At 50.5% G+C, this 21,539-nt stretch overlaps 5 protein-coding genes across 12 annotated transcripts; all 5 read left to right on the top strand.

The window, feature by feature from the left end:
* Positions 1–899: 899 nt before the first annotated feature.
* LOC6599198 lies at positions 900–2,323 on the top strand (the record flags this gene model as incomplete). Its single annotated transcript, XM_026992517.1, has 3 exons — positions 900–1,434; positions 1,498–1,944; positions 2,112–2,323. Coding segments are annotated over exons 1-3 (1,182 nt in total), but the record flags the coding sequence as incomplete, so codon positions are not given.
* LOC6604100 lies at positions 2,299–3,908 on the top strand. 2 transcript variants are annotated; one of them, XM_026992554.1, is made up of 2 exons: positions 2,299–2,438; positions 2,566–3,908. In XM_026992554.1, exons 1-2 carry the CDS (start codon positions 2,398–2,400, stop codon positions 3,590–3,592), a joined length of 1,068 nt encoding a protein of 355 aa, XP_026848355.1. In that variant the 5' UTR covers positions 2,299–2,397; the 3' UTR covers positions 3,593–3,908. The 2 variants fall into 2 exon arrangements, with proteins under 2 accessions (XP_026848355.1, XP_026848354.1); XM_026992553.1 differs by having other exon boundaries at positions 2,563–3,908.
* Positions 3,909–6,746: 2,838 nt separating this feature from the next.
* On the top strand, positions 6,747–9,475 carry LOC6604102. Of its 3 annotated transcripts, XM_026992545.1 has the most exons (4): positions 6,747–7,301; positions 7,365–7,781; positions 7,928–8,227; positions 8,352–8,446. In XM_026992545.1, the coding sequence occupies exons 1-4, from the start codon at positions 6,752–6,754 to the stop codon at positions 8,375–8,377; spliced, it is 1,293 nt and encodes a 430-aa protein (XP_026848346.1). In that variant the 5' UTR covers positions 6,747–6,751; the 3' UTR covers positions 8,378–8,446. The 3 variants fall into 3 exon arrangements, with proteins under 3 accessions (XP_026848346.1, XP_026848347.1, XP_026848348.1); XM_026992546.1 differs by lacking the exons at positions 6,747–7,301; positions 7,365–7,781 and having other exon boundaries at positions 8,015–8,227; positions 8,352–9,475; XM_026992547.1 differs by lacking the exons at positions 6,747–7,301; positions 7,365–7,781 and having other exon boundaries at positions 8,015–8,227; positions 8,355–9,474.
* Positions 9,476–12,472: 2,997 nt separating this feature from the next.
* LOC113566518 lies at positions 12,473–14,166 on the top strand. 3 transcript variants are annotated; one of them, XM_026992549.1, is made up of 4 exons: positions 12,473–13,027; positions 13,091–13,507; positions 13,654–13,953; positions 14,081–14,166. In XM_026992549.1, the coding sequence occupies exons 1-4, from the start codon at positions 12,478–12,480 to the stop codon at positions 14,101–14,103; spliced, it is 1,290 nt and encodes a 429-aa protein (XP_026848350.1). In that variant the 5' UTR covers positions 12,473–12,477; the 3' UTR covers positions 14,104–14,166. The 3 variants fall into 3 exon arrangements, with proteins under 3 accessions (XP_026848350.1, XP_026848349.1, XP_026848351.1); XM_026992548.1 differs by having other exon boundaries at positions 14,078–14,163; XM_026992550.1 differs by having other exon boundaries at positions 13,675–13,953; positions 14,078–14,162.
* A 3,978-nt stretch (positions 14,167–18,144) lies between these two features.
* Positions 18,145–19,815, top strand: LOC6603953. Of its 3 annotated transcripts, none has more exons than XM_026992542.1 (4): positions 18,145–18,699; positions 18,763–19,179; positions 19,297–19,625; positions 19,753–19,815. In XM_026992542.1, the coding sequence occupies exons 1-4, from the start codon at positions 18,150–18,152 to the stop codon at positions 19,762–19,764; spliced, it is 1,308 nt and encodes a 435-aa protein (XP_026848343.1). In that variant the 5' UTR covers positions 18,145–18,149; the 3' UTR covers positions 19,765–19,815. The 3 variants fall into 3 exon arrangements, with proteins under 3 accessions (XP_026848343.1, XP_026848345.1, XP_026848344.1); XM_026992544.1 differs by having other exon boundaries at positions 19,347–19,625; positions 19,753–19,810; XM_026992543.1 differs by having other exon boundaries at positions 19,326–19,625; positions 19,753–19,810.
* The last annotated feature ends 1,724 nt before the right edge of the window (positions 19,816–21,539 follow it).

Raw genomic sequence — 21,539 nt, 5'->3', positions numbered from 1 at the left:
ACTGAACCGCTACCTGAACGCATCAGTTGGCCAGTATCCAAAGCATCCAATTGATTGGTCGGAAGGTTGTGCTAAAGCTAAGCTAACCACCGCATTACGGCTCGGGAGTATTGAAGCAGAGCAAGCCCCACTGCCAGTGCCCGAAAGTAGTATCCCCTTGCCCACGACACAAGTTGTAAATTTGTTTAAAAACTCGAACTTAGTAGCAGCTGAAATAAGTCGATTGGAAACTTCTAAGAATTTGGAACAATTTGCTGAGACACAGCGACCAACAGTGACGCCTGAAACGTTGGAGTTAACAGTGCCTGGAACAGTGGAAGTAACAGAAATAGAAACAGCTAACACAGCAGTCACCACTGGAAACGCGGACATAGCAGCTACCTGTGTAAAAGCCGACATAACAGATCCCACTGTAAACGAAGATATAACAGCCTCCGCTGTAAAAACGGGCATAACAGTCCCCACTGCAAACGCCGCCATAACAGCGTCCGCTGTAAAAGCAGATATAACAACGGCCGCTGTAAAAGCAGATATAGCAACACCCGCTGCAAAGGCAGATTTAACAGCCCCCGCTGTAAAAGCAGATATAACAGCTACCGGCGGAAACGCGAAAATAACAGCTACCTCTGAAGAAGCAGACATAACAAATACCGCTGAAAAAGCGAACAAAACAACTATCGCTGGAAAAGAAGACACAACAGAAAGCTCGAAGTTATCAGAGCGCGTTCAATAACAGACAAAGAGAATAAGCAACAGACCCACACAACACCAACACCAACACCAACAGCCACAGACCGGACACGAACGACAACGATCGGAAGAGCAGCCGATCGTTTGATGATGACGAATTTCAGTAAACAGCAATAAAGAGAGAAGAAAGCAACATCCAGCAGCAGACTAAGAGCACTGTCATGTCAGACAAGAAGAGCACAAGACCCGAAGAGAAACCACAGCCCGAAACATTTTACGCGGGCAGGGGGTCAAGGCAAATCGGTAAGAGAGAAGATCCAACGGAGCCACCAACACCGCTCCTACCCCCGACACCCGAAGAGAAATTCCTGAAGAGACAAGCACCGCGAGAGCCAAAGCCTGCCCCCAAGAACGATGATGAGCAACCAGCGTCAACGCTGACACGGCCGCGAGTCGGCTCCAGCCGAGTGGGCAGCTCCGTGCTGATAGGGGCCCCCGATGAACTGCTCGAGGCATACGAGCAGGCGGTGCTGGAGGCCGAGGCCGAGGAGGAGAGCCAGCAGAGCGAGAACGAGCGTCGGAAGCTCAGTCCACTCTCGACGCTCGAAGCCGTGCGTGACGGCCTCCTATTCATATTCGGCAAATTCCTAAGACTCGTACGGCGCCTCGACATGCATGGAGGCGGAACCGGGAACAACATCAACTTTGTGGAGGGGCTCATCGACTTCCTGGCGGGCTCTTTGGGTGCGTATACACACAGCTCTGCCGACACCATGGGACCAATATCAACTCCCCTTGATCTCTTAGGCGGGGCCGCACAGGTGTACGTCTCGCAGCCGCTGGACACTGTCAAGGTGAAGCTGCAGACCTTCCCGGAGGCCTACAAAGGAATGTTCGACTGTTTCGTGAGCACGTATCGAAAGGATGGTATATTCCGGGGCCTCTATGCGGGCTCCCTGCCCGCCGTGGTGGCCAATGTGGCCGAGAATTCGGTTCTCTTTGCCGCCTACGGAGGATGCCAGAAGTTTGTCGCTTTCATGGTCAATAAGGAGACAACCAGCCAGCTGACGACCACCCAAAATGCCTGTGCCGGCTCCCTGGCCGCCTGCTTCTCCACCCTCACCCTCTGCCCCACGGAGCTGATCAAATGCAAGCTCCAGGCCCTGCGCGAAATGAAGCACTATATTGAGCCCAGTCATCCGCAGGATATGCGTACGCCCTGGTCCCTCACGCGGTACATCTGGCGCACGGAAGGTGAGTGCTGGGGCCAGCCCCCACGTATAGCCAAACGTCTTTTTGCTGTTGCTGTTGTCCCGCGGCGACACTCGAGTTCAGTTCCCCCGATTAGATTATCTTAGCGTGGCTTTTCAGCAATCAAGCAATTCCTCTCCATAATTCAGAATTCACTTCCGATGTTCCAGGGAGCCTGCAACATCTCGCCCAGCGCCTCGACGCCAACCAATCCGCAGAGCAACCAGAACCAGAACGATGTGGACGTGGATGCGGGCAGCACACCCCGACCGCAGCATCCCGACTCCGATGGCTTCTCTTCGTCGCACCATCGCACGCCGCCCTCGCCGCCGCCCTCGCCGCCGCCCTCGCCGCCGCCCTCGCCGCCGCCCTCGCCGCCGCCCATCTCTCCGGGCGGTGCAGGAGCAGGACCAGCACGAGCAACGCCAGCGGCACAACCTCTCGCGTCACAATCAAATGTCCAGCGACGAGGAGAACAGCATCATGCCGCAGAACAGGTACAGAACATTTTTGTATGTCAGCATTTATCGCTCCACCAACTCTTATTTTTCATTGCATTTTTCCCTCGTTACTCGCTACTTTTACCGCTAATGGAACGTTCATTCTGTTTGTTATTTCCAGCAGCGCGGGCCAGGATATGCGCATGAAGTTCCCCCAGTCGCAGATCGATCTCATGTACTCCAAGTACGAGAGCATGGCCAGCAACCTGAAGTACAACAGCCAGGAGCTCGACTCGCCGGCGGAGTATCGCCAGAGCAGCAACAGCAATGCGGCGAGTGCGGCGGCGGCTGCTGCCGTGGCGGCGAGTGCGGCCAACGATCTGTCCGATCTGCAGGGCCTGGACATGAGCTCGAGATCGAATGCGTCGAGCAACTATCACCACAACTTCCAGCTGCCAAGCAGTCGCTACCATCACCACATCTACGACATTCTGTCGGACGGGGAGCAGAGCCAGCAGGCGCAGGCCCAGGCCCAGGCGCAGGCACAGCAGGCAAAGGGTGCATCGGTGGTGCACCAGCAGGAGCACGGACACGGCAGCCAGCTGGCCATGCAGCAACACCAGTCGGCGGCGGCCATGCACAACATGCTGAGCGAGCAGCTGGGCGAGCAGGAGCACGACCAGACCACCTCCGTGGACCTGAGCCGCACGGCCAACTATGTGGTGTCGTCGCCGCCACAGCTGCCCTACAACCATCCGCATCACGACATGCTGCGAATGGCCTCGCTGGACCTCACACCGAACACGGCCAACATGGCCGTGGGCAACAATCGGTCGTTCCTCTCCTCGCAGATGCAGCACCAGAGCCGCGACAGTCTCGAGCATCACCGCCTGCTCTCTACGGTGGAGCAGCACCGAATTCTGGCCGCCTCAAATGCCGCCGACCAGCACCGCCTGCTGGTCGACCCCACCGCCCATCTGCTGATGGAACAGAACAATCGCCTGCTGGGCACAGCAGACCAGTCCCGCCTCCTGGGCGAGTCGGCGGCGGCAGTGGCCCAGAATCGGCACATGGCCCGCAGCTTTGGGGCCTACCACCAGGTGGCATCGAGCAACTACCATCCGGGCGTACGACCGCCGCCTGTGCTGCCGTCGGCCAATCATCATGCCTCGAATCCGTCTAACTATCACCCGTTCCCCGCCTACTACTAGAGGCGTGAGGGAGGGGACGGGTAGACTATGACTATATCCTGGGGCCGTGACAAGAGTGCAATACCTAGAAGGGATCTGTAGGAGCGGAAGCGGAAGCGGGAGTGGGAGTGGGAGCTCCATTTCACGTAGTTCAATTTGAAGCGCAACAATAACTTTAGTTCCTCCATATATTCCATATTCTCCTCCGAAGATCTCCATGCCCATCATCCGTTCGAGCTCCGATTTCAAAGCGTGCCAATCTTTTTAAGTGTTTAGATCTGTTTAGAATTGTGTGTGTTTCCCAAATCTGATTTTAACACACACACAAAACACACACACAAATATGTATAGTTGTATATGAAGCATAAAATAAATATTATAAATATATATAAATATAGTATGTATGGTAAATATAAATCGAAAGTGGAAAAAGCGAATGAAACCCATATGAAAAGGAAGCCTGCAGTGAGAATTTTTTTAAAAGCAAATTTCATGCTGAGTTTGTATAGGAACAAAAAGAAAAGATGACAAAAGAAAAAGACGATAAAAGTGCTAAACATGCTAAATAATAATAGTAATAATAATGATAATGAATAATATTTTTACACCATGAGAAACGAGTAAAGTAAAGCGTATTAACGAGTACAAAGTGTGGGCAGAGTTTCTCCTCTCTAGATTCGGCAAGAGGACCTTTATTACCCTCATTATCCCCTGCAAACTCAGCGAATGAATATATATATATATGGATAGTGTATAGACATACCGATACATGACCGATCAGGAACCTAGCTCAAGCATCATCCCACACTCAATGGCATGTGCTCGAAGATCGCAATTGGCGTCTCGAAAACCTAACGAGTGTGTGTGTCTCTCTATTTTTTTTCTTGTTATTGTTTTTTTTTTACTATTATATTATAAATATTGTGGATAATGGCGTTTCAGCGATTCTAGTCAGACAATGGGGGCTAAATGGCTATATATACAAACATATATATATATATATATAATAAAAATAATAATAATAATAAATAAATGGTATGGTATAGCGAGTAAATACATATGTTATAATTTCATGTAAATTATTAAATTTATATAAGCCGCAGAATGCGATAAGGCAAAAGAACAAAAAGCCCGAAAAAAACATAAACCAACAAAATATTAAAAAAAACTGAAACGATATACAAAACACATACCAAAAAAAACAAGAAAAAAACCCAAAAACAATGATAATAATATTAATGCAAGAATTGTATATCCACAAAAACAGACAGACACACCCACACAAACACACACACACTGAAAACGCTGATCGAAATGATATATATATATATATATACACACAGACATATATATACATATGGCGTAATCAAATTATCGATTATTAATAATAAAAAAAAACAACAAAAAACGTACATTGAAAGGCATTTCAATCGATAAGAATTTTATTCTGACAGAAGGCAGTTTTTCTAGACACCTTTTTGGCATCGTAGCAGACACATACAAATATACAAAGTGCGCATATTATTTCAAAACCAAATTTTCGGTTCCCAAAAATGAGTAAGGATTACGAGTAGTACAATCGAAAGCAGAAAGTTTGGGATCCCAACGAAAGACACACACGCGAGGACACACTAACGGAGGGCGTTGTGGGCCTAGTGGGCATTGTGGGCGTGACGGCGATTGTGACTGGTTTGGCATCTAAAAAGGTACGTTCCAATATCGCAAAGATTTTTGGTCGGCCACCAGCCGCACCCAAGCCAGGACCTCGTGCCCCGCGGCCACTGCTGCGAACCCTGAATCCATTGTGCACCTCTCCATATGACAAAAAGTCCAGCACAGCGTCTGGTAACGAGCCCATACAACCATTGAAATTGACTGCAAGCACATTCGATCGACAAGCTCCTGCGGCCGAGGCCGAGGAACAGTTGACTGAAGAAGAAGCAGAAGCAGAAGCAGAAGCTACAAAAGCAGCGAATTCGCTACTGGCCCGCTACCTGAACGCATCAGTTGACCAGTATCCAAAGCATCCAATTGATTGGTCGGAAGGTTGTGCTAAAGCTAAGCTAACCACCGCCCTACGGTTCCGGAGTATTGTGGCACCAGAAGAGCAGCCCCTAGCACCCGTAACCGACAGCAGTACCCCGTCAAGTCCGTGTGGCAGCGCCCAACTAGCGTCATTGAAATTAGCTGCAAGCCATTTTGATCAACAAGAACAGAACATAACTGAAGAAGAAGCGGTGGTTGCAAAAGCATCGGATTCGCTACTGAACCGCTACCTGAACGCATCAGTTGGCCAGTATCCAAAGCATCCAATTGATTGGTCGGAAGGTTGTGCTAAAGCTAAGCTAACCACCGCATTACGGCTCGGGAGTATTGAAGCAGAGCAAGCCCCACTGCCAGTGCCCGAAAGTAGTATCCCCTTGCCCACGACACAAGTTGTAAATTTGTTTAAAAACTCGAACTTAGTAGCAGCTGAAATAAGTCGATTGGAAACTTCTAAGAATTTGGAACAATTTGCTGAGACACAGCGACCAACAGTGACGCCTGAAACGTTGGAGTTAACAGTGCCTGGAACAGTGGAAGTAACAGAAATAGAAACAGCTAACACAGCAGTCACCACTGGAAACGCGGACATAGCAGCTACCTGTGTAAAAGCCGACATAACAGATCCCACTGTAAACGAAGATATAACAGCCTCCGCTGTAAAAACGGGCATAACAGTCCCCACTGTAAACGCCGCCATAACAGCGTCCGCTGTAAAAGCAGATATAACAACGGCCGCTGTAAAAGCAGATATAGCAACACCCGCTGCAAAGGCAGATTTAACAGCCCCCGCTGTAAAAGCAGATATAACAGCTACCGCTGGAAACGCGAAAATAACAGCTACCTCTGAAGAAGCAGACATAACAAATACCGCTGAAAAAGCGAACAAAACAACTATCGCTGGAAAAGAAGACATAACAGAAAGCTCAAAGTTATCAGAGCGCGTTCAATAACAGACAAAGAGAATAAGCAACAGACCCACACAACACCAACACCAACACCAACACCAACAGCCACAGACCGGACACGAACGACAACGATCGGAAGAGCAGCCGATCGTTTGATGATGACGAATTTCAGTAAACAGCAATAAAGAGAGAAGAAAGCAACATCCAGCAGCAGACTAAGAGCACTGTCATGTCAGACAAGAAGAGCACAAGACCCGAAGAGAAACCACAGCCCGAAACATTTTACGCGGGCAGGGGGTCAAGGCAAATCGGTAAGAGAGAAGATCCAACGGAGCCACCAACACCGCTCCTACCCCCGACACCCGAAGAGAAATTCCTGAAGAGACAAGCACCGCGAGAGCCAAAGCCTGCCCCCAAGAACGATGATGAGCAACCAGCGTCAACGCTGACACGGCCGCGAGTCGGCTCCAGCCGAGTGGGCAGCTCCGTGCTGATAGGGGCCCCCGATGAACTGCTCGAGGCATACGAGCAGGCGGTGCTGGAGGCCGAGGCCGAGGAGGAGAGCCAGCAGAGCGAGAACGAGCGTCGTGAATCGCAGCGACGCGGCCGCGTCCGGAAGCTCAGTCCACTCTCGACGCTCGAAGCCGTGCGTGACGGCCTCCTATTCATATTCGGCAAATTCCTAAGACTCGTACGGCGCCTCGACATGCATGGAGGCGGAACCGGGAACAACATCAACTTTGTGGAGGGGCTCATCGACTTCCTGGCGGGCTCTTTGGGTGCGTATACACACAGCTCTGCCGACACCATGGGACCAATATCAACTCCCCTTGATCTCTTAGGCGGGGCCGCACAGGTGTACGTCTCGCAGCCGCTGGACACTGTCAAGGTGAAGCTGCAGACCTTCCCGGAGGCCTACAAAGGATTGTTCGACTGTTTCGTGAGCACGTATCGAAAGGATGGTATATTCCGGGGCCTCTATGCGGGCTCCCTGCCCGCCGTGGTGGCCAATGTGGCCGAGAATTCGGTTCTCTTTGCCGCCTACGGAGGATGCCAGAAGTTTGTCGCTTTCATGGTCAATAAGGAGACAACCAGCCAGCTGACGACCACCCAAAATGCCTGTGCCGGCTCCCTGGCCGCCTGCTTCTCTACGCTCACCCTCCAGGCCCTGCGCGAAATGAAGCACTATATTGAGCCCAGTCATCCGCAGGATATGCGTACGCCCTGGTCCCTCACGCGGTACATCTGGCGCACGGAAGGTGAGTGCTGGGGCCAGCCCCCACGTATAGCCAAACGTCTTTTTGCTGTTGCTGTTGTCCCGCGGCGACACTCGAGTTCAGTTCCCCCGATTAGATTATCTTAGCGTGGCTTTTCAGCAATCAAGCAATTCCTCTCCATAATTCAGAATTCACTTCCGATGTTCCAGGGAGCCTGCAACATCTCGCCCAGCGCCTCGACGCCAACCAATCCGCAGAGCAACCAGAACCAGAACGATGTGGACGTGGATGCGGGCAGCACACCCCGACCGCAGCATCCCGACTCCGATGGCTTCTCTTCGTCGCACCATCGCACGCCGCCCTCGCCGCCGCCCATCTCTCCGGGCGGTGCAGGAGCAGGACCAGCACGAGCAACGCCAGCGGCACAACCTCTCGCGTCACAATCAAATGTCCAGCGACGAGGAGAACAGCATCATGCCGCAGAACAGGTACAGAACATTTTTGTATGTCAGCATTTATCGCTTCACCAACTCTTATTTTTCATTGCATTTTTCCCTCGTTACTCGCTACTTTTACCGCTAATGGAACGTTCATTCTGTTTGTTATTTCCAGCAGCGCGGGCCAGGATATGCGCATGAAGTTCCCCCAGTCGCAGATCGATCTCATGTACTCCAAGTACGAGAGCATGGCCAGCAACCTGAAGTACAACAGCCAGGAGCTCGACTCGCCGGCGGAGTATCGCCAGAACAGCAACAGCAATGCGGCGAGTGCGGCCAACGATCTGTCCGATCTGCAGGGCCTGGACATGAGCTCGAGATCGAATGCGTCGAGCAACTATCACAACAACTTCCAGCTGCCAAGCAGTCGCTACCATCACCACATCTACGACATTCTGTCGGACGGGGAGCAGAGCCAGCAGGCGCAGGCCCAGGCCCAGGCGCAGGCACAGCAGGCAAAGGGTGCATCGGTGGTGCACCAGCAGGAGCACGGACACGGCAGCCAGCTGGCCATGCAGCAACACCAGTCGGCGGCGGCCATGCACAACATGCTGAGCGAGCAGCTGGGCGAGCAGGAGCACGACCAGACCACCTCCGTGGACCTGAGCCGCACGGCCAACTATGTGGTGTCGTCGCCGCCACAGCTGCCCTACAACCATCCGCATCACGACATGCTGCGAATGGCCTCGCTGGACCTCACACCGAACACGGCCAACATGGCCGTGGGCAACAATCGGTCGTTCCTCTCCTCGCAGATGCAGCACCAGAGCCGCGACAGTCTCGAGCATCACCGCCTGCTCTCTACGGTGGAGCAGCACCGAATTCTGGCCGCCTCAAATGCCGCCGACCAGCACCGCCTGCTGGTCGACCCCACCGCCCATCTGCTGATGGAACAGAACAATCGCCTGCTGGGCACAGCAGACCAGTCCCGCCTCCTGGGCGAGTCGGCGGCGGCAGTGGCCCAGAATCGGCACATGGCCCGCAGCTTTGGGGCCTACCACCAGGTGGCATCGAGCAACTACCATCCGGGCGTACGACCGCCGCCTGTGCTGCCGTCGGCCAATCATCATGCCTCGAATCCGTCTAACTATCACCCGTTCCCCGCCTACTACTAGAGGCGTGAGGGAGGGGACGGGTAGACTATGACTATATCCTGGGGCCGTGACAAGAGTGCAATACCTAGAAGGGATCTGTAGGAGCGGAAGCGGGAGTGGGAGTGGGAGCTCAATTTCACGTAGTTCAATTTGAAGCGCAACAATAACTTTAGTTCCTCCTCCGAAGATCTCCATGCCCATCATCCGTTCGAGCTCCGATTTCAAAGCGTGCCAATCTTTTTAAGTGTTTAGATCTGTTTAGAATTGTGTGTGTTTCCCAAATCTGATTTTAACACACACACAAACACACACACAAATATGTATAGTTGTATAGGAAGCATAAAATAAATATTATAAATATATATAAATATAGTATGTATGGTAAATATAAATCGAAAGTGGAAAAAGCGAATGAAACCCATATGAAAAGGAAGCCTGCAGTGAGAATTTTTTTAAAAGCAAATTTCATGCTGAGTTTGTATAGGAACAAAAAGAAAAGATGACAAAAGAAAAAGACGATAAAAGTGCTAAACATGCTAAATAATAATAGTAATAATAATGATAATGAATAATATTTTTACACCATGAGAAACGAGTAAAGTAAAGCGTATTAACGAGTACAAAGTGTGGGCAGAGTTTCTCCTCTCTAGATTCGGCCAGAGGGCCTTTATTACCCTCATTATCCCATGCAAACTCAGCGAATGAATATATATATGGATAGTGTATAGACATACCGATACATGACCGATCAGGAACCTAGCTCAAGCATCATCCCACACTCAATGGCATGTGCTCGAAGATCGCAATTGGCGTCTCGAAAACCTAACGAGTGTGTGTGTCTCTCTATTTTTTTTCTTGTTATTGTTTTTTTTTTACTATTATATTATAAATATTGTGGATAATGGCGTTTCAGCGATTCTAGTCAGACAATGGGGGCTAAATGGCTATATATACAAACATATATATATATATAATAAAAATAATAATAATAATAAATGTACTAAATGGTATGGTATAGCGAGTAAATACATATGTTATAATTTCATGTAAATTATTAAATTTATATAAGCCGCAGAATGCGATAAGGCAAAAGAACAAAAAGCCCGAAAAAAACATAAACCAACAAAATATTAAAAAATACTGAAACGATATACAAAACACATACCAAAAAAAACAAGAAAAAAACCCAAAAACAATGATAATAATATTAATGCAAGAATTGTATATCCACAAAAACAGACAGACACACCCACACAAACACACACACACTGAAAACGCTGATCGAAATGATATATATATATATATATACACAGACATATATATACATATGGCGTAATCAAATTATCGATTATTAATAATAAAAAAAAACAACAAAAAACGTACATTGAAAGGCATTTCAATCGATAAGAATTTTATTCTGACAGAAGGCAGTTTTTCTAGACACCTTTTTGGCATCGTAGCAGACACATACAAATATACAAAGTGCGCATATTATTTCAAAACCAAATTTTCGGTTCCCAAAAATGAGTAAGGATTACGAGTACGAGTACAATCGAAAGCAGAAAGTTTGGGATCCCAACGAAAGACACACACGCGAGGACACACTAACGGAGGGCGTTGTGGGCCTAGTGGGCATTGTGGGCGTGACGGCGATTGTGACTGGTTTGGTTTCTAAAAAGGTACGTTCCAATATCGCAAAGATTTTTGGTCGGCCACCAGCCGCACCCAAGCCAGGACCTCGTGCCCCGCGGCCACTGCTGCGAACCCTGAATCCATTGTGCACCTCTCCATATGACAAAAAGTCCAGCACAGCGTCTGGTAACGAGCCCATACAACCATTGAAATTGACTGCAAGCACATTCGATCGACAAGCTCCTGCGGCCGAGGCCGAGGAACAGTTGACTGAAGAAGAAGCAGAAGCAGAAGCAGAAGCTACAAAAGCAGCGAATTCGCTACTGGCTCGCTACCTGAACGCATCAGTTGACCAGTATCCAAAGCATCCAATTGATTGGTCGGAAGGTTGTGCTAAAGCTAAGCTAACCACCGCCCTACGGTTCCGGAGTATTGTGGCACCAGAAGAGCAGCCCCTAGCACCCGTAACCGACAGCAGTACCCCGTCATGTCCGTGTGGCAGCGCCCAACTAGCGTCATTGAAATTAGCTGCAAGCCATTTTGATCAACAAGAACAGAACATAACTGAAGAAGAAGCGGTGGTTGCAAAAGCATCGGATTCGCTACTGAACCGCTACCTGAACGCATCAGTTGGCCAGTATCCAAAGCATCCAATTGATTGGTCGGAAGGTTGTGCTAAAGCTAAGCTAACCACCGCATTACGGCTCGGGAGTATTGAAGCAGAGCAAGCCCCACTGCCAGTGCCCGAAAGTAGTATCCCCTTGCCCACGACACAAGTTGTAAATTTGTTTAAAAACTCGAACTTAGTAGCAGCTGAAATAAGTCGATTGGAAACTTCTAAGAATTTGGAACAATTTGCTGAGACACAGCGACCAACAGTGACGCCTGAAACGTTGGAGTTAACAGTGCCTGGAACAGTGGAAGTAACAGAAATAGAAACAGCTAACACAGCAGTCACCACTGGAAACGCGGACATAGCAGCTACCTGTGTAAAAGCCGACATAACAGATCCCACTGTAAACGAAGATATAACAGCCTCCGCTGTAAAAACGGGCATAACAGTCCCCACTGTAAACGCCGCCATAACAGCGTCCGCTGTAAAAGCAGATATAACAACGGCCGCTGTAAAAGCAGATATAGCAACACCCGCTGCAAAGGCAGATTTAACAGCCCCCGCTGTAAAAGCAGATATAACAGCTACCGGCGGAAGCGCGAAAATAACAGCTACCTCTGAAGAAGCAGACATAACAAATACCGCTGAAAAAGCGAACAAAACAACTATCGCTGGAAAAGAAGACATAACAGAAAGCTCGAAGTTATCAGAGCGCGTTCAATAACAGACAAAGAGAATAAGCAACAGACCCACACAACACCAACACCAACACCAACAGCCACAGACCGGACACGAACGACAACGATCGGAAGAGCAGCCGATCGTTTGATGATGACGAATTTCAGTAAACAGCAATAAAGAGAGAAGAAAGCAACATCCAGCAGCAGACTAAGAGCACTGTCATGTCAGACAAGAAGAGCACAAGACCCGAAGAGAAACCACAGCCCGAAACATTTTACGCGGGCAGGGGGTCAAGGCAAATCGGTAAGAGAGAAGATCCAACGGAGCCACCAACACCGCTCCTACCCCCGACACCCGAAGAGAAATTCCTGAAGAGACAAGCACCGCGAGAGCCAAAGCCTGCCCCCAAGAACGATGATGAGCAACCAGCGTCAACGCTGACACGGCCGCGAGTCGGCTCCAGCCGAGTGGGCAGCTCCGTGCTGATAGGGGCCCCCGATGAACTGCTCGAGGCATACGAGCAGGCGGTGCTGGAGGCCGAGGCCGAGGAGGAGAGCCAGCAGAGCGAGAACGAGCGTCGTGAATCGCAGCGACGCGGCCGCGTCCGGAAGCTCAGTCCACTCTCGACGCTCGAAGCCGTGCGTGACGGCCTCCTATTCATATTCGGCAAATTCCTAAGACTCGTACGGCGCCTCGACATGCATGGAGGCGGAACCGGGAACAACATCAACTTTGTGGAGGGGCTCATCGACTTCCTGGCGGGCTCTTTGGGTGCGTATACACACAGCTCTGCCGACACCATGGGACCAATATCAACTCCCCTTGATCTCTTAGGCGGGGCCGCACAGGTGTACGTCTCGCAGCCGCTGGACACTGTCAAGGTGAAGCTGCAGACCTTCCCGGAGGCCTACAAAGGAATGTTCGACTGTTTCGTGAGCACGTATCGAAAGGATGGTATATTCCGGGGCCTCTATGCGGGCTCCCTGCCCGCCGTGGTGGCCAATGTGGCCGAGAATTCGGTTCTCTTTGCCGCCTACGGAGGATGCCAGAAGTTTGTCGCTTTCATGGTCAATAAGGAGACAACCAGCCAGCTGACGACCACCCAAAATGCCTGTGCCGGCTCCCTGGCCGCCTGCTTCTCTACGCTCACCCTCCAGGCCCTGCGCGAAATGAAGCACTATATTGAGCCCAGTCATCCGCAGGATATGCGTACGCCCTGGTCCCTCACGCGGTACATCTGGCGCACGGAAGGTGAGTGCTGGGGCCAGCCCCCACGTATAGCCAAACGTCTTTTTGCTGTTGCTGTTGTCCCGCGGCGACACTCGAGTTCAGTTCCCCCGATTAGATTATCTTAGCGTGGCTTTTCAGCAATCAAGCAATTCCTCTCCATAATTCAGAATTCACTTCCGATGTTCCAGGGAGCCTGCAACATCTCGCCCAGCGCCTCGACGCCAACCAATCCGCAGAGCAACCAGAACCAGAACGATGTGGACGTGGATGCGGGCAGCACACCCCGACCGCAGCATCCCGACTCCGATGGCTTCTCTTCGTCGCACCATCGCACGCCGCCCTCGCCGCCGCCCATCTCTCCGGGCGGTGCAGGAGCAGGACCAGCACGAGCAACGCCAGCGGCACAACCTCTCGCATCACAATCAAATGTCCAGCGACGAGGAGAACAGCATCATGCCGCAGAACAGGTACAGAACATTTTTGTATGTCAGCATTTATCGCTTCACCAACTCTTATTTTTCATTGCATTTTTCCCTCGTTACTCGCTACTTTTACCGCCAATGGAACGTTCATTCTGTTTGTTATTTCGAGCAGCGCGGGCCAGGATATGCGCATGAAGTTCCCCCAGTCGTAGATCGATCTCATGTACTCCAAGTACGAGAGCATGGCGAGCAACCTGAAGTACAACAGCCAGGAGCTCGACTCGCCGGCGGAGTATCGCCAGAGCAGCAACAGCAATGCGGCGAGTGCTGCGGCGGCTGCTGCCGCGGCGGCGAGTGCGGCCAACGATCTGTCCGATCTGCAGGGCCTGGACATGAGCTCGAGATCGAATGCGTCGAGCAACTATCACCACAACTTCCAGCTGCCAAGCAGTCGCTACCATCACCACATCTACGACATTCTGTCGGACAGGGAGCAGAGCCAGCAGGCGCAGGCCCAGGCCCAGGCGCAGGCACAGCAGGCAAAGGGTGCATCGGTGGTGCACCAGCAGGAGCACGGACACGGCAGCCAGCTGGCCATGCAGCAACACCAGTCGGCGGCGGCCATGCACAACATGCTGAGCGAGCAGCTGGGCGAGCAGGAGCACGACCAGACCACCTCCGTGGACCTGAGCCGCACGGCCAACTATGTGGTGTCGTCGCCGCCACAGCTGCCCTACAACCATCCGCATCACGACATGCTGCGAATGGCCTCGCTGGACCTCACACCGAACACGGCCAACATGGCCGTGGGCAACAATCGGTCGTTCCTCTCCTCGCAGATGCAGCATCAGAGCCGCGACAGTCTCGAGCATCACCGCCGGCTCTCTACGGTGGAGCACCACCGAAGTCGGCGGCGGCAGTTGCCCAGAATCGGCACATGGCCCGCAGCTTTGGGGCCTACCACCAGGTGGCATCGAGCAACTACCATCCGGGCGTACGACCGCCGCCTGTGCTGCCGTCGGCCAATCATCATGCCTCGAATCCGTCTAACTATCACCCGTTCCCCGCCTACTACTAGAGGCGTGAGGGAGGGGACGGGTAGACTATGACTATATCCTGGGGCCGTGACAAGAGTGCAATACCTAGAAGGGATCTGTAGGAGCGGAAGCGGAAGCGGGAGTGGGAGTGGGAGCTCCATTTCACGTAGTTCAATTTGAAGCGCAACAATATCTTTAGTTCCTCCATATATTCCATATTCTCCTCCGAAGATCTCCATGCCCATCATCCGTTCGAGCTCCGATTTCAAAGCGTGCCAATCTTTTTAAGTGTTTAGATCTGTTTAGAATTGTGTGTGTTTCCCAAATCTGATTTTAACACACACACAAAACACACACACAAATATGTATAGTTGTATAGGAAGCATAAAATAAATATTATAAATATATATAAATATAGTATGTATGGTAAATATAAATCGAAAGTGGAAAAAGCGAATGAAACCCATATGAAAAGGAAGCCTGCAGTGAGAATTTTTTTAAAAGCAAATTTCATGCTGAGTTTGTATAGGAACAAAAAGAAAAGATGACAAAAGAAAAAGACGATAAAAGTGCTAAACATGCTAAATAATAATAGTAATAATAATGATAATGAATAATATTTTTACACCATGAGAAACGAGTAAAGTAAAGCGTATTAACGAGTACAAAGTGTGGGCAGAGTTTCTCCTCTCTAGATTCGGCAAAAGGACCTTTATTACCCTCATTATCCCCTGCAAACTCAGCGAATGAATATATATATGGATAGTGTATAGACATACCGATACATGACCGATCAGGAACCTAGCTCAAGCATCATCCCACACTCAATGGCATGTGCTCGAAGATCGCAATTGGCGTCTCGAAAACCTAACGAGTGTGTGTGTCTCTCTATTTTTTTTCTTGTTATTGTTTTTTTTTTACTATTATATTATAAATATTGTGGATAATGGCGTTTCAGCGATTCTAGTCAGACAATGGGGGCTAAATGGCTATATATACAAACATATATATATATATAATAAAAATAATAATAATAATAAATGTACTAAATGGTATGGTATAGCGAGTAAATACATATGTTATAATTTCATGTAAATTATTAAATTTATATAAGCCGCAGAATGCGATAAGGCAAAAGAACAAAAAGCCCGAAAAAAAACATAAACCAACAAAATATTAAAAAAAAACTGAAACGATATACAAAACACATACCAAAAAAAAACAAGAAAAAACCCAAAAACAATGATAATAATATTAATGCAAGAATTGTATATCCACAAAAACAGACAGACACACCCACACAAACACACACACACTGAAAACGCTGATCGAAATGATATATATATATATATATATATATATACACACAGTCATATATATACATATGGCGTAATCAAATTATCGATTATTAATAATAAAAAAAAACAACAAAAAACGTACATTGAAAGGCATTTCAATCGATAAGAATTTTATTCTGACAGAAGGCAGTTTTTCTAGACACCTTTTTGGCATCGTAGCAGACACATACAAATATACAAAGTGCGCATATTATTTCAAAACCAAATTTTCGGTTCCCAAAAATGAGTAAGGATTACGAGTACAATCGAAAGCAGAAAGTTTGGGATCCCAACGAAAGACACACACGCGAGGACACACTAACGGAGGGCGTTGTGGGCCTAGTGGGCATTGTGGGCGTGACGGCGATTGTGACTGGTTTGGCATCGAAAAAGGTACGTTCCAATATCGCAAAGATTTTTGGTCGGCCACCAGCCGCACCCAAGCCAGGACCTCGTGCCCCGCGGCCACTGCTGCGAACCCTGAATCCATTGTGCACCTCTCCATATGACAAAAAGTCCAGCACAGCGTCTGGTAACGAGCCCATACAACCATTGAAATTGACTGCAAGCACATTCGATCGACAAGCTCCTGCGGCCGAGGCCGAGGAACAGTTGACTGAAGAAGAAGCAGAAGCAGAAGCAGAAGCTACAAAAGCAGCGAATTCGCTACTGGCCCGCTACCTGAACGCATCAGTTGACCAGTATCCAAAGCATCCAATTGATTGGTCGGAAGGTTGTGCTAAAGCTAAGCTAACCACCGCCCTACGGTTCCGGAGTATTGTGGCACCAGAAGAGCAGCCCCTAGCACCCGTAACCGACAGCAGTACCCCGTCAAGTCCGTGTGGCAGCGCCCAACTAGCGTCATTGAAATTAGCTGCAAGCCATTTTGATCAACAAGAACAGAACATAACTGAAGAAGAAGCGGTGGTTGCAAAAGCATCGGATTCGCTACTGAACCGCTACCTGAACGCATCAGTTGGCCAGTATCCAAAGCATCCAATTGATTGGTCGGAAGGTTGTGCTAAAGCAAAGCTAACCACCGCATTACGGCTCGGGAGTATTGAAGCAGAGCAAGCCCCACTGCCAGTGCCCGAAAGTAGTATCCCCTTGCCCACGACACAAGTTGTAAATTTGTTTAAAAACTCGAACTTAGTAGCAGCTGAAATAAGTCGATTGGAAACTTCTAAGAATTTGGAACAATTTGCTGAGACACAGCGACCAACAGTGACGCCTGAAACGTTGGAGTTAACAGTGCCTGGAACAGTGGAAGTAACAGAAATAGAAACAGCTAACACAGCAGTCACCACTGGAAACGCGGACATAGCAGCTACCTGTGTAAAAGCCGACATAACAGATCCCACTGTAAACGAAGATATAACAGCCTCCGCTGTAAAAACGGGCATAACAGTCCCCACTGTAAACGCCGCCATAACAGCGTCCGCTGTAAAAGCAGATATAACAACGGCCGCTGTAAAAGCAGATATAGCAACACCCGCTGCAAAGGCAGATTTAACAGCCCCCGCTGTAAAAGCAGATATAACAGCTACCGGCGGAAGCGCGAAAATAACAGCTACCTCTGAAGAAGCAGACATAACAAATACCGCTGAAAAAGCGAACAAAACAACTATCGCTGGAAAAGAAGACATAACAGAAAGCTCGAAGTTATCAGAGCGCGTTCAATAACAGACAAAGAGAATAAGCAACAGACCCACACAACACCAACACCAACACCAACACCAACAGCCACAGACCGGACACGAACGACAACGATCGGAAGAGCAGCCGATCGTTTGATGATGACGAATTTCAGTAAACAGCAATAAAGAGAGAAGAAAGCAACATCCAGCAGCAGACTAAGAGCACTGTCATGTCAGACAAGAAGAGCACAAGACCCGAAGAGAAACCACAGCCCGAAACATTTTACGCGGGCAGGGGGTCAAGGCAAATCGGTAAGAGAGAAGATCCAACGGAGCCACCAACACCGCTCCTACCCCCGACACCCGAAGAGAAATTCCTGAAGAGACAAGCACCGCGAGAGCCAAAGCCTGCCCCCAAGAACGATGATGAGCAACCAGCGTCAACGCTGACACGGCCGCGAGTCGGCTCCAGCCGAGTGGGCAGCTCCGTGCTGATAGGGGCCCCCGATGAACTGCTCGAGGCATACGAGCAGGCGGTGCTGGAGGCCGAGGCCGAGGAGGAGAGCCAGCAGAGCGAGAACGAGCGTCGTGAATCGCAGCGACGCGGCCGCGTCCGGAAGCTCAGTCCACTCTCGACGCTCGAAGCCGTGCGTGACGGCCTCCTATTCATATTCGGCAAATTCCTAAGACTCGTACGGCGCCTCGACATGCATGGAGGCGGAACCGGGAACAACATCAACTTTGTGGAGGGGCTCATCGACTTCCTGGCGGGCTCTTTGGGTGCGTATACACACAGCTCTGCCGACACCATGGGACCAATATCAACTCCCCTTGATCTCTTAGGCGGGGCCGCACAGGTGTACGTCTCGCAGCCGCTGGACACTGTCAAGGTGAAGCTGCAGACCTTCCCGGAGGCCTACAAAGGATTGTTCGACTGTTTCGTGAGCACGTATCGAACGGATGGTATATTCCGGGGCCTCTATGCGGGCTCCCTGCCCGCCGTGGTGGCCAATGTGGCCGAGAATTCGGTTCTCTTTGCCGCCTACGGAGGATGCCAGAAGTTTGTCGCTTTCATGGTCAATAAGGAGACAACCAGCCAGCTGACGACCACCCAAAATGCCTGTGCCGGCTCCCTGGCCGCCTGCTTCTCTACGCTCACCCTCCAGGCCCTGCGCGAAATGAAGCACTATATTGAGCCCAGTCATCCGCAGGATATGCGTACGCCCTGGTCCCTCACGCGGTACATCTGGCGCACGGAAGGTGAGTGCTGGGGCCAGCCCCCACGTATAGCCAAACGTCTTTTTGCTGTTGCTGTTGTCCCGCGGCGACACTCGAGTTCAGTTCCCCCGATTAGATTATCTTAGCGTGGCTTTTCAGCAATCAAGCAATTCCTCTCCATAATTCAGAATTCACTTCCGATGTTCCTGGGAGCCTGCAACATCTCGCCCAGCGCCTCGACGCCAACCAATCCGCAGAGCAACCAGAACCAGAACGATGTGGACGTGGATGCGGGCAGCACACCCCAACCGCAGCATCCCGACTCCGATGGCTTCTCTTCGTCGCACCATCGCACGCCGCCCTCGCCGCCGCCCATCTCTCCGGGCGGTGCAGGAGCAGGACCAGCACGAGCAACGCCAGCGGCACAACCTCTCGCGTCACAATCAAATGTCCAGCGACGAGGAGAACAGCATCATGCCGCAGAACAGGTACAGAACATTTTTGTATGTCAGCATTTATCGCTTCACCAACTCTTATTTTTCATTGCATTTTTCCCTCGTTACTCGCTACTTTTACCGCCAATGGAACGTTCATTCTGTTTGTTATTTCGAGCAGCGCGGGCCATGATATGCGCATGAAGTTCCCCCAGTCGTAGATCGATCTCATGTACTCCACGTACGAGAGCATGGCGAGCAACCTGAAGTACAACAGCCAGGAGCTCGACTCGCCGGCGGAGTATCGCCAGAGCAGCAACAGCAATGTGGCGAGTGCGGCGAGTGCGGCGGCGGCTGCTGCCGCGGCGGCGAGTGCGGCCAACGATCTGTCCGATCTGCAGGGCCTGGACATGAGCTCGAGATCGAATGCGTCGAGCAACTATCACCACAACATCCAGCTGCCAAGCAGTCGCTACCATCACATCTACGACATTCTGTCGGACAGGGAGCAGAGCCAGCAGGCGCAGGCCCAGGCCCAGGCGCAGGCACAGCAGGCAACGGGTGCATCGGTGGTGCACCAGCAGGAGCACGGACACGGCAGCCAGCTGGCCATGCAGCAACACCAGTCGGCGGCGGCCATGCACAACATGCTGAGCGAGCAGCTGGGCGAGCAGGAGCACGACCAGACCACCTCCGTGGACCTGAGCCGCACGGCCAACTATGTGGTGTCGTCGCCGCCACAGCTGCCCTACAACCATCCGCATCACGACATGCTGCGAATGGCCTCGCTGGACCTCACACCGAACACGGCCAACATGGCCGTGGGCAACAATCGGTCGTTCCTCTCCTCGCAGATGCAGCACCAGAGCCGCGACAGTCTTGAGCATCACCGCCTGCTCTCTACGGTGGAGCAGCACCGAATTCTGGCCGCCTCAAATGCCGCCGACCAGCACCGCCTGCTGGTCGACCCCACCGCCCATCTGCTGATGGAACAGAACAATCGCCTGCTGGGCACAGCAGACCAGTCCCGCCTCCTGGGCGAGTCGGCGGCGGCAGTGGCCCAGAATCGGCACATGGCCCGCAGCTTTGGGGCCTACCACCAGGTGGCATCGAGCAACTACCATCCGGGCGTACGACCGCCGCCTGTGCTGCCGTCGGCCAATCATCATGCCTCGAATCCGTCTAACTATCACCCGTTCCCCGCCTACTACTAGGGGCGTGAGGGAGGGGACGGGTAGACTATGACTATATCCTGGGGCCGTGACAAGAGTGCAATACCTAGAAGGGATCTGTAGGAGCGGAAGCGGAAGCGGGAGTGGGAGTGGGAGTGGGAGCTCCATTTCACGTAGTTCAATTTGAAGCGCAACAATAACTTTAGTTCCTCCATATATTCCATATTCTCCTCCGAAGATCTCCATGCCCATCATCCGTTCGAGCTCCGATTTCAAAGCGTGCCAATCTTTTTAAGTGTTTAGATCTGTTTAGAATTGTGTGTGTTTCCCAAATCTGATTTTAACACACACACAAAACACACACACAAATATGTATAGTTGTATAGGAAGCATAAAATAAATATTATAAATATATATAAATATAGTATGTATGGTAAATATAAATCGAAAGTGGAAAAAGCGAATGAAACCCATATGAAAAGGAAGCCTGCAGTGAATTGGCGTCTCGAAAACCTAACGAGTAATATATATACATACATACATATATATACATATGGCGTAATCAAATTATCGATTATTAATAATAACGAGGGGGAATGTTGTGAGTTGCTGCGGACACCGCAACTCTACGGTTATACCCGATACTAAGTCAGTATGGCTCTCCTCCGGCAGACGCCGCTAATATTAAACGACACGACAAAGAGTGCGTGCGAGAGAGACAGAAAATCAGTCTGAGCGTGACGTCGGGCGCTGCGTAGCCAGTGCAAATTGATTTGTTCCTGTTGGCTATAAAAAT

The sequence above is a fragment of the Drosophila persimilis genome, unplaced genomic scaffold, assembly GCF_003286085.1.
Source record: "Drosophila persimilis strain 14011-0111.01,24,50 unplaced genomic scaffold, DperRS2 tig00000735-arrow-arrow-pilon, whole genome shotgun sequence".
Taxonomy (NCBI): Eukaryota; Metazoa; Arthropoda; class Insecta; order Diptera; family Drosophilidae; genus Drosophila; species Drosophila persimilis.
Note: the sequence above shows the minus strand (reverse complement) of the source record. Positions and strands in the feature narration are given on the sequence as shown.

Coding starts and splice junctions, on each gene's coding strand:
- LOC6604100 (XM_026992553.1), top strand. CDS start 2,398: ATGTCCAGCGACGAGGAGAACAGCATCATGCCGCAGAACAG. Junction 2,439..2,562: donor AGCATCATGCCGCAGAACAG/GTACAGAACATT, acceptor TGTTATTTCCAG/CAGCGCGGGCCAGGATATGC.
- LOC6604102 (XM_026992545.1), top strand. CDS start 6,752: ATGTCAGACAAGAAGAGCACAAGACCCGAAGAGAAACCACAGCCCGAA. Junction 7,782..7,927: donor GTACATCTGGCGCACGGAAG/GTGAGTGCTGGG, acceptor TCCATAATTCAG/AATTCACTTCCGATGTTCCA. Junction 8,228..8,351: donor AGCATCATGCCGCAGAACAG/GTACAGAACATT, acceptor TGTTATTTCCAG/CAGCGCGGGCCAGGATATGC.
- LOC113566518 (XM_026992548.1), top strand. CDS start 12,478: ATGTCAGACAAGAAGAGCACAAGACCCGAAGAGAAACCACAGCCCGAA. Junction 13,508..13,653: donor GTACATCTGGCGCACGGAAG/GTGAGTGCTGGG, acceptor TCCATAATTCAG/AATTCACTTCCGATGTTCCA. Junction 13,954..14,077: donor AGCATCATGCCGCAGAACAG/GTACAGAACATT, acceptor TGTTATTTCGAG/CAGCGCGGGCCAGGATATGC.
- LOC6603953 (XM_026992542.1), top strand. CDS start 18,150: ATGTCAGACAAGAAGAGCACAAGACCCGAAGAGAAACCACAGCCCGAA. Junction 18,700..18,762: donor CTTCCTGGCGGGCTCTTTGG/GTGCGTATACAC, acceptor TTGATCTCTTAG/GCGGGGCCGCACAGGTGTAC. Junction 19,180..19,296: donor GTACATCTGGCGCACGGAAG/GTGAGTGCTGGG, acceptor GTGGCTTTTCAG/CAATCAAGCAATTCCTCTCC.